Below are 15,291 nucleotides of genomic sequence, written 5' to 3'. Positions count from 1 at the left end.
TCAAGTAAGTTAAGTCGGTGGCAGAGTATAATTAATACGCAGCTCCTAATCCAACTTCTCGTTGCTCATTTCTCGCCACATGGTATGTACGCGTATATATGAAAATCAAAGTATTACTTCTTTCTTCAAAGTAACAATACATGATATGATAATAAAATAATATTTTAACCAAATACATAATAAGACAATACGATATAAATATTAAACGTCCTATTAATGGAATAGTTTATAAATTATACATTTATTAAGAAGCCTCAATATGTCTTGGGTGATTAATTTACTTTAGCCTATACCTATACATTATAGAATAAATTTAAATCTTACTTATCTTTATATTTATCAAATTTAAAAATAATATGGCGAACTCTATAATAGATAATTATTGATAACCAGCTTAATCACATATTGCTATATGAGATACTGAAGTGAATAATGTATTTGAAATTCGCACCGAAACAATCATTTCATAGGAGAATCAGTTCAGTAACCCAATAGTCAATTATATTTTAGAAAATAATCAAAATTTTATTTTATTAAAAAAATAGTTCACCAGGTCGAAATTAATTCATTAACTAAGTACGTTAATTTAATTTAATTAGGAAAATAGTCCACCAAATCAAAGTAAATTAAATTGACCTAACCAGTTAATTAATTTACTTCGACCTGGTGGACTATTTTCTTCATAAAATGACATTTTTGCTAAAATCTTAAACGAAATTAGAGAATTGACTAGTTACAATAAATTATTCGTCATTTCATTAAGATATTATAAGAATTTTTTTGAAAATATATTAGGAATAAATATTACAAAAATTCGTTATATATTTCTTTTATTATTATCTATTACACGTTGAATTTAAATATTAGAATACGAATAATCCAAATAAGGGTACTGAATAATGTATGATACGATACTAGAAAAATGCGGCAAAGTTGCTTCGTTATATTTGGATATAGGTAATAGTAAACGGTTCCCATTCGACAAAGTAGTAGGAATAACCATCTTAAAACTAATTTACAGAATAACCAGTGACTTTTATAACATCTTGTTAGTTATCATTAAGTTTCAATGCAGAATCCTACCAAGCAGTAAATCATAACCCTTATAAAACCTTGTTTGTTATCATTCAGTTTGAAAGAGTTTATGCATAAGAAAGTAGTTGCCAATTATAGATTGTTGGGCTCATCATAAACCTATGATACATATACCTTATAAAGTTGTGATGACATCGTACTTATTCTTCAAAGGCACAGGTTTGAAGCTTTAATGACTTAAACCAGATAATTTCGCACTTCTCGACGACAAAGCTTGTTCGAGTGTCGTTCGTGACCACTCAAATCTTAGTCAATAAACATTCTTATAAAATTCTTTTTTGATCTAATACACTACTAAGATTCAAAATTTATTTTCCAAAGTGCTCGTTGTCAATTGAGGCTTTGAGCTCCATGATGAAGATGACACTCAAACTATTTGTTGCGATTGTTGATCTTTCATGGCGATGACAGCAGCAAAGTACTAACGATGAAGAGTAGCACAATGAAAATATTTTAGAGTATTGTTTTGATGTTTTGATTTTTGATTTTTTATTTTTTTATACCTAACCTTTTCCCTTCGTAAAGTTTTAGGTTCCAGATGCTCTATTTTGAAAGGTTTAAAATTTTGAGAAATTGAATGAAAATTGCATAGAAATTGCAGTAACTTGAGAAGTCCGGCAAGTTTACGACCACTTGTGCGTTTTGCCATTTGTGTCAAAGATATTGCGTCGAAATTTTCATGTCGTTGGATCCATTAATGTCGTTTAACCTATGGTATAAAACACAAAAAAATTGTGTCATTTCCGTCACATTCCACTCCGCAATTTCGATCCCGTCGCCCAAAATCCAATCAAGCTAGTGCAAATTCAACAATATTTCGGAAAATTGTGTGCAAACTGCATGAAAATTGTGTTTATTTGTGTTTTTCAGCATATATATTATAATTTTAATGTTTTTAAATTTTTTTTTATTAGATGTTGTTTGTACTTGTTTCATGGTGAACATATTATTGTTTTAATATTTTTTGAGAAGTTACAAATTTTAAATTGATGTTAATTGGAAATTAATTGTTAGGAAATCGTAGTTATATATATACATATATATGTATATATATATATATATATATATATATATATATATATATATATATTTGTAAACAAGTATTTCGAAATATGAAAAATGATAACATGATAGTGAATTTCATTTTTGGGGTAGTACGTGATATTATGATATGCTTAAACTTATTATGTGTGTTTTTTATATTCTGCTTGATTTTGATATTTTTTTAACTTATTATGTGTGCTTATTATATGTATTTGACTTTGAAGTTTGAACTTATTATGGTTGTGTATTATGTGTATTTGTAATTGAAACTTATAATGTATGTTTAGAACTTCTTATATGTGCATGGAACTTATTTTTTATATTTGAAATTGTATTATTTCCGTCGCAATTTTCGTGTTTTACCGCAATTTACGTCAACATATTTTTTCAAATTTCCACATTATTTTCATCGCAATTTTCATCGGCCACATCAGTTTTCGTTTTTTTGGACCATCGGCAACCAGCATTTCAAACATTGCTATTCTATACTAAAAACGTTTCATTTATTAGTATAAATCTTAAATTTAAAATTTAAAAATACATGTATTGTGTATATATATTTAACATATTCAACAACAATATTTTTGTTCGATATCTAATCGATATTTCAGTTTTCCATGAAAAACGACATTTAAAAAGGGTAAATATTTGCCCATTTTCATATTTTTCTATTCAATTTTCTGTCAAGATGTCGATTTTTTCATAAATCAAGAAGTTCAGAACGACATAAAAAAGGGCATTTGAAACTTTGGCTAAAAGTACAATAAAGAAAAGAGGTAATATTTAAATAAAGAAACATGCGGCTACTCGGTATAAATTGCAAACCCTTTATAGTCACAGTTAAATCTTAAATGTAATAAATACTAATATGTAACTAGCTAAATTGAAATCTCCGCCGCCATTGTCGGAGGAGGGATTGGACGGAGACGGGGAAGCTCCGGGCGAGGGAAAGAAGAGCGCGAACGAAGACGGAGTTTTGAGAGCTGCGAAGAGACTTCCAAGGAAGATTTTATCTCTTCTTTCTAATCTTCCTCTGGCAATGGGAGAGTTGTTCTTCGGCGCTGCTCTCATGGCTCTCGGTTTGTCGTTTATCCTCTCACTCAACATTTCAATTTGGGTTTTGGAAGTTCTTAGCTAAGATTAGGTTAAGAAAGAGCACGTACGTATTTCTTGCTTGGTACTGATTTTTCGAGCTTTTTCTTTTATTTCTTAATCTGTTCAAATTAGATAAAACATTATTGGGAAATTTTATAATGCTCTTCTTTTGGAGCTCGTTTGAACGCTTCAATTTCGGAATTTTAAGGATTTGGTCTGCTGAGAAAATGTACCAATTCTCTTCTTCAATATGGGAAATTCAAGAATTTGAGGCGAGAGAATGTACTGATTCTCTTCTTCAATTTGGGAATTTGAAGGACTTGAGTTGAGAAAAATTACCAATTTACTTCTTTTATTGCTCATTTAAAAGCTTAACCTTTCGGGTTTTTTTTTTTTCATTAAATCTTATTAGAGAATGTGGGCTCAAATCAAAACTTTATCTTGAAACAGGAACTGTTGTTGAACAAGGAGAGGCGCCGAATTTCTACTTCGAAAAGTACTCGGAAGACAATCCGGCTTTCGGATTCTTCACGTGGAGATGGATTCTTCCGTTCGGGTTCGACCACATGTTCTCGTCCCCCATTTTCCTCACCACTCTCGTCCTCTTCGGCGCTTCTCTCATGGCCTGCACTTACACCACCCAAATACCCCTCATCAAAGTCGCTCTCTCTCTCTCTCTCTCTCTCCTTTGAAATACTCTAGCAATCCATAACGGTAGATATATAATCGACGGTCCTTTATATATATAATCAGATGGAACTTTCAGCATTCTTCCGAGGTTATCCGTAAGAAGGAATTTTCCGAGACTTTGCCGAGAGCCTCCATACGAGATTTAGGCGTCATTCTCATGGGATCCGGATACGAGGTTTTATTCAAATAGATTCTCGCCTTTTTCATTTACCAATCCCATTAATCAACCTGGATGATAAAAATAGAAAGTCTATTAAACTATACAGGTATTTGTGAAGGGGCCGTGTTTGTACGCATTCAAAGGACTTTCGGGTCGGCTTGCTCCAATCGGAGTGCACTTAGCGATGTTGCTCATAATGGCGGGCGGTACTCTGACCGCCTCTGGGAGCTTCAAAGGCTCGGTGAACGTGCCTCAGGGACTCAATTTCGTCATGGGAGACGTGTTGGACCCGACCGGATTTCTCTCCAGTCCTAACGACGCTTTCAACACCGAAGTCCACGTCAACATATTCTACATGGATTACTTCCCCACTGGAGAGGTTGGTAATAGATTTATGTTGTATGGGAAAATTGCTTCAATAGGGTTAAGAAAAGAAAACAGAGATTTCTTGAAACCCAAGCAAAGAAATACGGATCACACTTAGTTCAACGAGAGTTTGAAGGAAGAAGATAAACAATGGAATGTGATGAGTGCATTTTTTACGTACAAATCGCTTGTTCCCCGACTTGAAACGAAGCGAATCCTTAAGTGTTTTTGATATATTTTTTGTTTTTTATTTGTTATTATAGGTTTTCATGATCTAAAAGTGTTTTGAGGGCAATTGAGCAATTTTGGGATGATTTGAAGATTTTTCGGACGAGTTAGATCTAATTAAGAAACATGGCGTCTTCTTCTGCATGATTTGAGATTCTGAAGTGATGATTCTGGATAAATTCTTTCTACCATTGGATAGAGCTATCTCTTAGCTTTCCAACGCATATTTATTTACGAAAATCGGACATCGGAGCAAGAAGATATGGCCAAAACAAAAACAGTGTGCGCGTCCGGAAGCATCCTCGCGCCGCGAGGAAAAAGTGCGCGACGCGAGGATCTCCAGACTACCAGTGCGCGCCACAAGCATTCGACACGCGTGCCACGCGTTCCTTCGGGTTTTGACGGACTTTTTTTTCCATTTTTGATGTTTTTGGGCTATTTGAACTATTTCAAAGGCCCAATATGCTCCGAAAATCAACCCTTGACCTATATATTCGACTTTAAGCTCTCAAAAACACATCTTCCCTTTTGTTTAAGTTTCTCTTTTATTGTTTGGTTGTTCTTGAGAGCTTTTGAAAGAGGAAAAATGTGTTCTTCAACGGAATTGACAACCCGACGAGTTCTCCTTCTCCGAATTCATTCGTTCTTCTTTCTTCTCTTCTTTTATTTATTTTATTGCTCTAAATTATTGTTGAACATCAATTTTATTTAATATGAATTCTATTTCGGTTTCAATATTTATTTTATTGCTTTTAATTATTCTGTTATGTTTAGCGTTGATTATGAACACCATTAGAGGCTAAGTTTCTTATGGGGTTGCGATGTAGCCGGGATTGATAATGGTTGGGGGGCTCGTTAGGGTTAGATAATTGTTGTTTGCTTCATTATTATGGACTGCTTGCTATGAATTGTTCCTTATGCTTTCTAATGTTTGATCACCATTAGAGTTGTTATCTAGGATTGTTTAGTTGCTCGAGAGAGATTAAATAATCGTGCTTTTGTTCATGTCTTCATAGTTGATCCTAGGTTAGAAAATCTAGGCAATTTATGTAATCGTTTGAACTCTTGTTTCATTGCGTGTGATTGTTTTAATAGGATTAGATGCCGAGAGGATAATAATCCGTCAATTACATAGGTTTGCTAAAACACTCGAGAGAGGCTAGTGAATAATTTTGATAGAGTGAGATTAACATCCATAGGAGTAGATTTTGTTGTTCAAACCCGAAACCCCCAACCTAGTTAGTTCCGGTGAAATCGTGACCCCTACTTTCTCTTCTTGCAAAACTCGTATTTAATTCTCTGCTTTAGTTTTATTGTTACTCTTGTTACAAACATCTTCTTAATTTTACTTGGAGTTAATTAGCATCAAGTTTTAGAAAATCGCTATTTGACTAGTCTCTGTGGGTACGATACTCGAATTTACATTTTATATTACTTGAGCGACACACGTACGCTTGCGTGCACGAGTTATTTTCGCAACAGAATGCGAGACTTATGCTTGCGTACGCTATTTATAACATCAGTACACATGAGATAACTTGACTGATAAGCTAATTACTGCTATCATCCAACAGCTTAATCATAGATTCTCTTTGTCAATAAATAAATAAATATATATATATATATAAATAAATAAATAATTGACTTTGATCTGTGTACCCTTTTTCTTTTTCATTCATGTACCAGGTTTCGCAGTTTCACACCGACCTTTCTCTGTTTGATCTCAACGGTAAGGAGGTGCTAAGGAAAACTATCAGCGTGAACGACCCTCTAAGGTACGCTGGGATCACCATATACCAGACCGATTGGAGTATTTCGGCGCTACAGATAGTTAAGGATGATCAAGGACCGTTCAACTTGGCCGTAGCACCGCTAAAGATAAACGGAGACAAGAAGCTCTATGGGACCATTTTACCCATCGGTGATCTCAACGCTCCTGATGTCAAGGGAATGTAAGTTTACATGTTTCTCTCGCTGCTAAAAAAAAGTTAAGAATAATACCAAGTTTTTCTTAAGTAATCTACTTGTTTTGTGCCACTCAGATCAATGCTTTTACGCGATCTACAATCCGTGGTGTTGTACGACCAGGACGGAAATTTCGCCGGGATTCGTAGACCAAAGTCCAATCTTCCCATCGAGATTAATGAAACTAAGATTGTTATCGAAGATGCTATAGGGAGTACCGGCCTGGACTTAAAGGTAAAAAAAAAAAAAAAAAAATCGTTATAATTAATGTGATGTTACATGACATATTGTGTTCACTTGAAACTTAAACATGGTTTTCTTTCTTTCTTCTGTTTTTTAGACTGACCCGGGTGTCCCGGTTGTATATGCTGGCTTTGGTGCTCTGATGCTTACCACTTGCATCAGCTATTTGTCTCACTCACAGGTGAATTTTCTGTCTCTGTATGAGCTTTTGGGGGGAAATAGTGGTTTTTCACCGACTTTTTTTTTTCTTTTCTTTTTGGGTGAACAAAAAAAAAAGTTATGGGCTTTACAAGATGGAACATCGGTGGTTATAGGAGGAAAGACTAATCGAGCGAAAGGCGAATTTCCAAATGAGATGGATCACTCGCTTGATATGTTGCCTGAGTTGGTTGATACGCCTTCCCAAGTGACTCGGTAGAGGTTCGATTCTGATCTGCGGATATCATAGCTTTTTATTTTATTTTATAATTTATTAAGAGATAATATTGCTAACGGCAATGGACAGTTTGAGTTTGGTATATAATCCAGATTTGCCATATGCTTCTTCTCAGGATGTATAGAAAGGAATAAAGAATATTTGAAGCGCGAAGGCTAAGGCTTAAGTCATAGGAAATAGATCATGGAGGCGAAAATGATGTAAACAGCAACATCAGGTATCATAAATTATTTTTTCCGATTTTCCAGAGCCTTGTTTTATTTTATTTTTCTAAGATACTGATCCTTTTTTGAACTATCGTATGGATTGGTACACGAAATTTGTTGCTAACTTGAAATTTTTTATATTGTGCAAGTTAGTACTTACATAGTAATAACTTGAAAATAATCTGATGAGCTGAACTTGAACTTATTGAAATTAAGTTGTTTATGTAGTAGTACGTGATAAATAATCTTATGCGTGGATGTTCAAAAGTAGACAAAATTCAACACAGCAAAATAGAATAAAAAAGGTGTGGTCATATAATTACATGTTGGTCCTAATTTTGATCGCAGTTTGGAGACGAAGAGCAGAAGGTAAGGTGGGGCTGATTTCTTTGGTGGTGCATAGAATATATAGACAGTCTCGAATCTGGACTCGAAAGAGAAAAAACTTTCCTAAAATATCTGATGATTTCAGCAGACATTTAGAGAATTCCAGACAGCAAATGGCTTTAAATGTAATTTTATTAATGTTTACGGTTCTTTTGTAATTTATTAAGCTTTCAGGGTTATTTTCGTATTCATTTAGGGTGGCATACATGTAATTACAAAACTTCGAAAGGGTTTATTCGTTCGGTTACTTTAGAATGAACATTAAAATTGTCTACATTATATATACAGAGAGATAATATGAACATAAAAACTCAAAGATAACGCTATTAGGTAACGCACTAACTGTTACGTTACATAAAAAAAATATCATGATAACGGCACCAAAGTTTTATGTTAATAGTGTCATGAGTTTCAACTCAAAACTAGTTGATAATGTGAAAAATGAATGATTTAAAAAAAATACAAAGGATACACCATCGCTGTGGAATTTCCTAAACTTCAACGCTTCATGTAGAATGTACCATTATTTAAAAACCCATTGGTCTTTAGAGAGAGATGGAGAATGATATGATTGTTAGTTAGCTACCTATATATATATATATATATATAATTAATATATATATATATATATATATATATATATATATATTAAAACATGTGCCTTTAAAGTCAAATATCCAAAATTTGTAACAAAATATAGATATAGAATCAAACATAATAACTGTTGAACCGATTTCTCATTCCAGCAATCTATATGAAGATTATCAAGATGGGAATTAGTATATTTATTTTTTTAGAGAGAAGGGTCTCAGAATCTGATTATAAAGACTAGATCAGGATCCGAAGTAAACTAATGAACGATATAAGATATTAAAAATATAGGCGAAAGAAGATTTCTTTATTAAAATTCGAATACAGGCAATGTTGAATAAAAGGGAATGAGTAGAAGATCCAAACAATATTAGCAGATCAAAATACAATTATATGCGTTTTTCAGCAGGAAAATCAGTAGTCGCAAAATGAAGATTGAGCGGGCTTTTATAACTAGCTCGCCGTCCTTCCTTCTTCTTCAGATCGTCACACGTGTACGGGTAGAATCGGTCTTTATCCACTAATCTCGTCTTCGTCCTTGCCTCTAGGCGATTTGACCGTTTCATAGAGAAGGTGGGTGGCGCGAACTGTTTAGCCGGATCATCTAGGAACGTCTATGGGCCTGGGTCGAACTGGGCTTCGGTCTTCGGCAAGGAATTCATTGCTATCGTCTTGGGCCGACCTCGCCCGCGCCTAAGATTTCTGGGCCGAACTGGGCTTTGGGCCGAACTGGGCTTTGGGCCGAACTAGCCCACCTAGCCGGGAAGTGCGAAATCTACTCCCACAACCAGTCCCCTAGTATATTTTATATTGAATGGTGATATATATATAAAAAAATACTTTAAGATCGAACCGAGATTTTTTAGTTTGGTTGAAATCCTACGAAATACTCGAGTATTTAATGCACCAGGCGAGTATCTGGACACGTGTCGTCATGCTACTGCTTCGGGAGCCCAAACGTTTCCCATTATGGCGAATTTCTCGAGAATCCCAACCGTTTGACATGATTTGACCCTACATAAAGTCTCAATCTTTGGGATTTTCTTTATTATCTTCATTCGCGTCTTCGAGGTAACTCTCTCCCTTCGCTTTCTTTGCTCGTTCTTTCTTCTTCTTGGTTCTCTCTTCTCTTTTTTTTTTATCCATTTCCTGAATTTCTGGAAAACCATGTCGACCTCGGACATGAACCGTGATGATCCCAACAAAGAATTGTCTTCCCCTTCGGTTTTGACGAAGAAAGACCTTGCTGTTATGGGGGAACGGTATAATTTTCCCGACGGTCTTCATATGAAACGAGGAGGCCAGTCCGCCGATCGAGTAATACCTGGTTTTGTTTGCGCATACCAAGTGTTTTTCGAGGAATGCGTACTGCGCTTCCCGATTCCCAGGCTCCTAATCGAGTTATGCGATCGTCTGGGCCTCCAGTTTGCCCAGATGTGTCCGAACTTCGTGCGCCAGGTGATGGCGCTCTTGTTATTATCCCGAGAAGTCGGGGTCGAGCTGGAGGTCAAGGATCTTGGCCGCCTATTGGTGGCCAAGCGAAATTCAAAGCATCACCCGGTGTGCTTTTATCTGTCGAATCGACCTCGTCAGGGAGTCATCACCGACTTCCCTGGCAAAGATAAAAATTGGGGGTCGAAATATTTTTATTTTCAAATCAACGAACACACCGTCGAGGTGTTGAAGGGATGCCTGTTTTTCCCTTGGAAGACGGACTGCGGTACTGAGCCTGGGGTGGAGCCCTTTCAATGGCGATCTGCGGTCGAGCTTGGACTAATGTTTTGCCATGTCTTTTGCAGAAAAATTTCTCCTCTACCCGTCATACTCGTTTAACAACAAGGTCCAAAAACTCCGCACCGGCGAGGTTTCTTGGAAGTCCGTCTCTTCGGACCGCTTCATCCGAGTCGGTCTCTGGCCCGCCCCTTTCAAGTAACCTGGTATGGTCGAGCTACTATCTTTTAGTTCGTTTTCTAATTTCGTTTGTTTTTTTATAGATGATTTTTCAGAAGGCGTCCCATCTTCGCTCCCTCCCTCGCCCAACATGAACAACGAGGAGGTCGATTGGCGCACCAAGAGAAGAGCCGCCAGGGAGGCCGAAGATGCCGAAATTGCCTCGGCTTTGGCCAAGACTTCTGCCCCGGTTGCGTCGAATCCATCTTCCGGTTTCCAGGAGACGACAGTCACTGTTCCCCCGGGAACTCTCCTGATTGAGCTCGACAACGAGACTTTGCCCGCCGAGCTCCTAGCTGCTGAGGTCGCCAAGGCCTCTGATGTCGAGGTCGCCAAGGCCTCTGATGCCGAGGGCGCCAAGGCTTCTAGCACGGGGGCCGCCAAGGTCTCGACCGCTCCCGCGAAGGTCGCGACGGTCCCGACTTCTCGTCCAAGAGGAAGGCTGCCGAGGGCACCCCTCCGCAGCCGAATGATCCAAAGAGGGGTCGCCCCGAGGATCGCGGAAAAGGAGTCCAATTACCGAGCCCAAAATCTGACCAGCCGCCGGCATCTTCCCCGGAGACTTGTACCCTATCCTTCAACTGGAAGGAGCCCAAGCCAGTCCATGAGGATCCGGCAGCGGCGGCGTGTCTCATGCGCCAGTTCGGCTATCCGAAGTTCCGGCTTCCTGCTGTCTCCAGGATGCATGGGTCGAGCTACTACCGCTCCGTCAGCTCGGCGAGCTCAAGGGTAAGCTTTCTTAGAGCCAATGTTCGTTGTCTAGTTCTAACCAAATGCTCCCCCTCTTTTTTTTATCAGTTCATGGCTGAGATGAACAAGGGATTCCTCGGTTATGAGGTAATGTATGACCGCCTCAATTCCGCGAACCGAGATCTGAGGGGCAGAATGAAGTCATCGGAGGACGAGCTCAAGAAGTGTCAGGGTTCCCTAGGTCAGATGGACCTATTGATGGCTGAAGCGTCCGAGCATATCCGTCGCCAGAAGGACCTTGAAGATCGTCTGCAGGACTCCAAGAGGACGAGGGTCGAGCTCAAGAAGGAGCTTGACTTGGCGGGGGCATCCTTCAGCAACTTGGAGGCCGATCTGAAACGAACGAAGGCCGAGCTGGAGAAGGAGAAAGCGGCACACCGGAACACCTACACGATGTTCCGAGCTGCCAAGGACGATGGCATTCGCGCGGGCAGGAAGGCGGCGGGGTCGAAATATAAGAGGGCTCTGACGACCTACTGCAAATTTGTCGAGGCTGGGAAGAAAAGGACGACTATTATGCGTCACCTCGACCAGGTCAAGTCCGCGACTTCAATCTTCAAGGAGATGATGGACAAGCGGATCGCCGACCCTGATGCCGAGCTGAAGGACGCCGAGAGTGAGCTTGCCAAGTATCAGGCCGAGCTGAACAGCGTTTCTTTGCCTTCGCTGGCCGGGGCCGAAGACCTCGAATTCACCCCGTGTGACGATCGTTCGCCTCCCGAGGCCGTGCTGCCAGAGGTCGCCGGGGTCCCGAATCAGTTCAGTTTGATGCTAGGGAGCTTGGCCGACGTGCTTGCTTCGATCGATGAAGCCGGGGAGAATTCCGAGGGGGAGGAGTCCGCCAAGAAGACGTCATCCTAAGTTCGCCTCAAGCTCGCCTCGCTCTTTTTCAAAATTTACTTAATAAATTTTTGAGACCCTGCGTGGGCCGACTTTGTTTTGGGCCCCTCTGTTGGCTTGGTTTGTCGAACTTTGTTTAATTTGATTTTCATTCTGTTCGGACGCATTTCCTTTAAATTTTCTCTTATTAATATTATTTCTATATTCATTTGTGCTTGATGTGAAGCAACAACCAATCATTTCTAGTTAGTGTCTCGGTGTTTTGTGTGTTTGATCGAACGCGCTTTTGATTAAGGCGTTTATTATCGTAATTTTGTTCGTACGACATTTTTCGGTCATCGTCAATCGAACCCCTAGTTGCATTGAGATTACGTGTATGGTGTCTTTGTCAGATGCTCCATACTGAATGCATTTTTCGAATCGAATCTCTAAAGCCTTCCTTGTCCATGAATCGGGTTTAGAGCGGTCTATCGTACATAGCGTACGAACCATGCCTCAGCTATTCGACTATGTTTGGCAGGTTGGTTTGGGTCGAACTTGTTTGTTCCAAGTTTTTCTCGTTTAGTCGAGGCGGGGGCTGGGCCTTGTCGCAAGGCTGCCTACGTACCCATGTTTGGGATCAAGCCGTTACGTAGTTCGATTATTGTGGTATTACTTTCAATAATAATATTTTTTCAAGTTCATGATGTTCCAGTACCTGAGTACTGGGATGCCATCGAGTGTCTCGAGCTTGTAGACACCAATTCGTGGGATTCCCGTAACTCGGTACGGCCCCTCCCAATTAGCTCCTAATTTTCCAGCGTTCTCCTCAGCTCTGTTCTGATAGACCTTTCTCAACACGAGATCTCTGATGTCAAATTCTCGGGAGTTGACATCAGAGATCTCTGTAGTATCGGGCGATGGATCGTTGGTACAAACCCATGCGCATCGATGCTTGGTCCCTTTTCTCGCCTATCAAATCGAGAGAGTCGCGAAGCATTTTATCGTTAGTTTCTCCGTTATCATTCGCATATATGGTGCGAATTGTCCTTATTTCGTGTTCGATGGGTAAGATTGATTCTACCCCATATACCAGGGAATATGGGGTTTCTCCGGTGGGCCTTCTTGGACTTGATCGGTAAGCCCATAGAACATCAGGCCCATGATCTTTTTTTAGCTTTGAGTTTCTTTTTCAGGTTACTAACGATTGTTTTGTTGGTAGCATCTGTGTGTCCGTTCCCTTGCGGGTATCGGGGTGTTGAGAATCGTAAAGTGATTCCTTCTGCTGCACAAAAGCGTCGGAACTCTTTTCATATGAACTGTGCCCCGTTATCCGTGACTATCTCTTGCGGCATTCCATGTCGACAAATTATATTTTTCCAAATAAAGTTTTTTACGTCCACATCCCTCACCGAGACGAATGCTTCGGCTTCAACCCATTTGGAAAAGTAATCCGTTGTGATTAGGATGAATTTTAGTCCTCCTGATGCGTTGGCCAGGGGACCAACGATATCCATGGACCATTTCATAAATGGATATGGAGCGGATATGGAGGATAGCTCCTCAGCTGGTTGCTTGATATTCGGGGCGTGCTTTTGACATTGGTCGCATTTCCGTGAGTGTTGCTCACAGTCGGCGACCATGGTTGGCCAAAAGTACCCTTGGTTTTTTTATTTTAATGGCTAGAGCTCGTCCGGCCGCGTGGTTTCCATGCTATCCTTCGTGTATTACGGAGAGGATGCGTCTGGACTCCTCTTTTCCTACGCATCGTAAGTATATTCCAGAGAAACTTCTTTTGAAGAGTATTCCGTCAATTATGTAGAATCTTGCGCTTTGGCTAATTAGCTTTCGGCGCGATTGCTTGTCTGTTGGGGTGCGGCCTTCGGAGATATATATATGATTATATCCCTTCTCCAGTCCCCGTCTTCTATTATTACCATTACTGTAAAGTAAGGTTTTTTGTGTAACTCGTCTTGTGAACGTTGGAATCAATGAACGAGTTTTTTTTTTCTTGAATCAAGTATTGTTGCCAATTATAATTTCACTAGAGCGTGAAATGGTCCTAGATTTAGAAAATAAATATTTAAGGTCAATTAAAGATTTCGGAATGAGTTGAGAATTTCTAGTTAGACTCGAATGATTTTAATTTCCCGAATAATATTTTCGGTGAGTCCTCGAGTACTAAGAAGAGTCTCGAGAGTGAAAATAATTTCCGAAACACCTTAAATATATTCAAAATAAATTAGAATCAACGAGAAATTATCTCGGTTTATTTTCTAAATCGTTTTCATTTAATTATGGACGAAGTGGTGAGCATTGAGGAAAAATGGACCAAATTGCAACAAAAAAAAGTTGTTGTGGTAGAATACTAGAAAAACAAAATAAAGTAAGGATGTAGTAGGAAGTAGTTATATTTTAAGCTTTCATTTAACCTTATCAACGTCGTGGGAACAAAATGGGAACACATTGAGACAACCCAAAACACGCAGGAAGAAGGAAGAAGGAAAAAAAAGAAACAGAGCTCATTTTGAGCGATTTCACGAGGGAGAGAAAGAGCGAGAGAGTCCGAGAGACTGAGTGAGAGAGCGACGACTGTGAGAGACGCCGGAGTTGTGGGTGAGTTCTTTTTTTTCTTCTCCTTCCCGTCGTTCATCTTCTTCATCTCCATTTCTTTTTCTTTTTCTTCGTTCATCTTCTTCAATCATGCTGAAAATCGTTGGCTCCGATTTTGTTCTCTCCACAAGGTTGAGCGGGATTTTCGTGGAGTAGGAGAAGCCGAGAGTTTGTGGGTTCGTCTTCTACATCAAGGTAGGAAATCCAACTCGTTTTCTTTGCTTCTAGTCCGATTTCTAGGTTTTCCAATTAGGGGTTTTTGAGTTCATTTGGTTGATTTCGTGGGTTGCTTGTGTTTGGGCTCGGTTTGTGCTTGTAGTGAGCTGAAATTATTTGAGTTAGGGTTGTCAGATTTTTATAGATGTTTTGGCCGAAAGTTTGGAAGAGAAAAATTGGGGGTTTTCATGTGTGGTGCTTGAATCAGCTAATTGTTGATTAGGACTCTGACTTTAAGTGTTGAAAATTGGAGTTTTACTTGTTCAATTTCAGATTTCACGTAAGTTGTGTTTTGGTTCAGTTTTGGGCTGATTTTGGGGGTTTCGGATTTCAGAGTATGTGCTTGGCTTTGAAGTGTGTTGAATGGATTTTTGTTCTGTCTGTGGTGTGGTACTGATATGCGTATGATCGGATTTGAATTTGTGGTGTTTTTAGAC

At 39.1% G+C, this 15,291-nt stretch overlaps 2 protein-coding genes across 2 annotated transcripts; one reads left to right on the top strand and one right to left on the bottom strand.

Moving 5' to 3' along the window:
• Nucleotides 1-899: 899 nt before the first annotated feature.
• On the top strand, nt 900-8,094 carry LOC149387450 (cytochrome c biogenesis protein CCS1, chloroplastic-like). The gene is made up of 11 exons (XM_089622151.1): nt 900-957; nt 3,018-3,218; nt 3,685-3,900; nt 3,984-4,099; nt 4,191-4,463; nt 6,365-6,630; nt 6,721-6,877; nt 6,984-7,067; nt 7,164-7,300; nt 7,438-7,539; nt 7,877-8,094. The coding sequence occupies exons 1-10, from the start codon at nt 900-902 to the stop codon at nt 7,454-7,456; spliced, it is 1,527 nt and encodes a 508-aa protein (XP_089478277.1). The 3' UTR covers nt 7,457-7,539; nt 7,877-8,094.
• Nucleotides 8,095-12,920: 4,826 nt separating this feature from the next.
• On the bottom strand, nt 12,921-13,668 carry LOC149387449 (uncharacterized). Its single transcript, XM_089622150.1, has 3 exons — nt 13,423-13,668; nt 13,231-13,331; nt 12,921-13,155 (listed from the first exon to the last, which is right to left on the bottom strand). Exons 1-3 carry the CDS (start codon nt 13,666-13,668, stop codon nt 12,921-12,923), a joined length of 582 nt encoding a protein of 193 aa, XP_089478276.1.
• Nucleotides 13,669-15,291: the final 1,623 nt, after the last annotated feature.

This window comes from Urtica dioica, chromosome 8, assembly GCF_054948205.1.
Source record: "Urtica dioica subsp. dioica isolate 48M chromosome 8, U.dioica_male_clone48M_v1_H2, whole genome shotgun sequence".
NCBI classification, from domain to species: domain Eukaryota; kingdom Viridiplantae; phylum Streptophyta; class Magnoliopsida; order Rosales; family Urticaceae; genus Urtica; species Urtica dioica.
The sequence above is the reverse complement of the archived record's forward strand: the minus strand, read 5'-3'. Positions and strand labels throughout refer to the sequence as shown.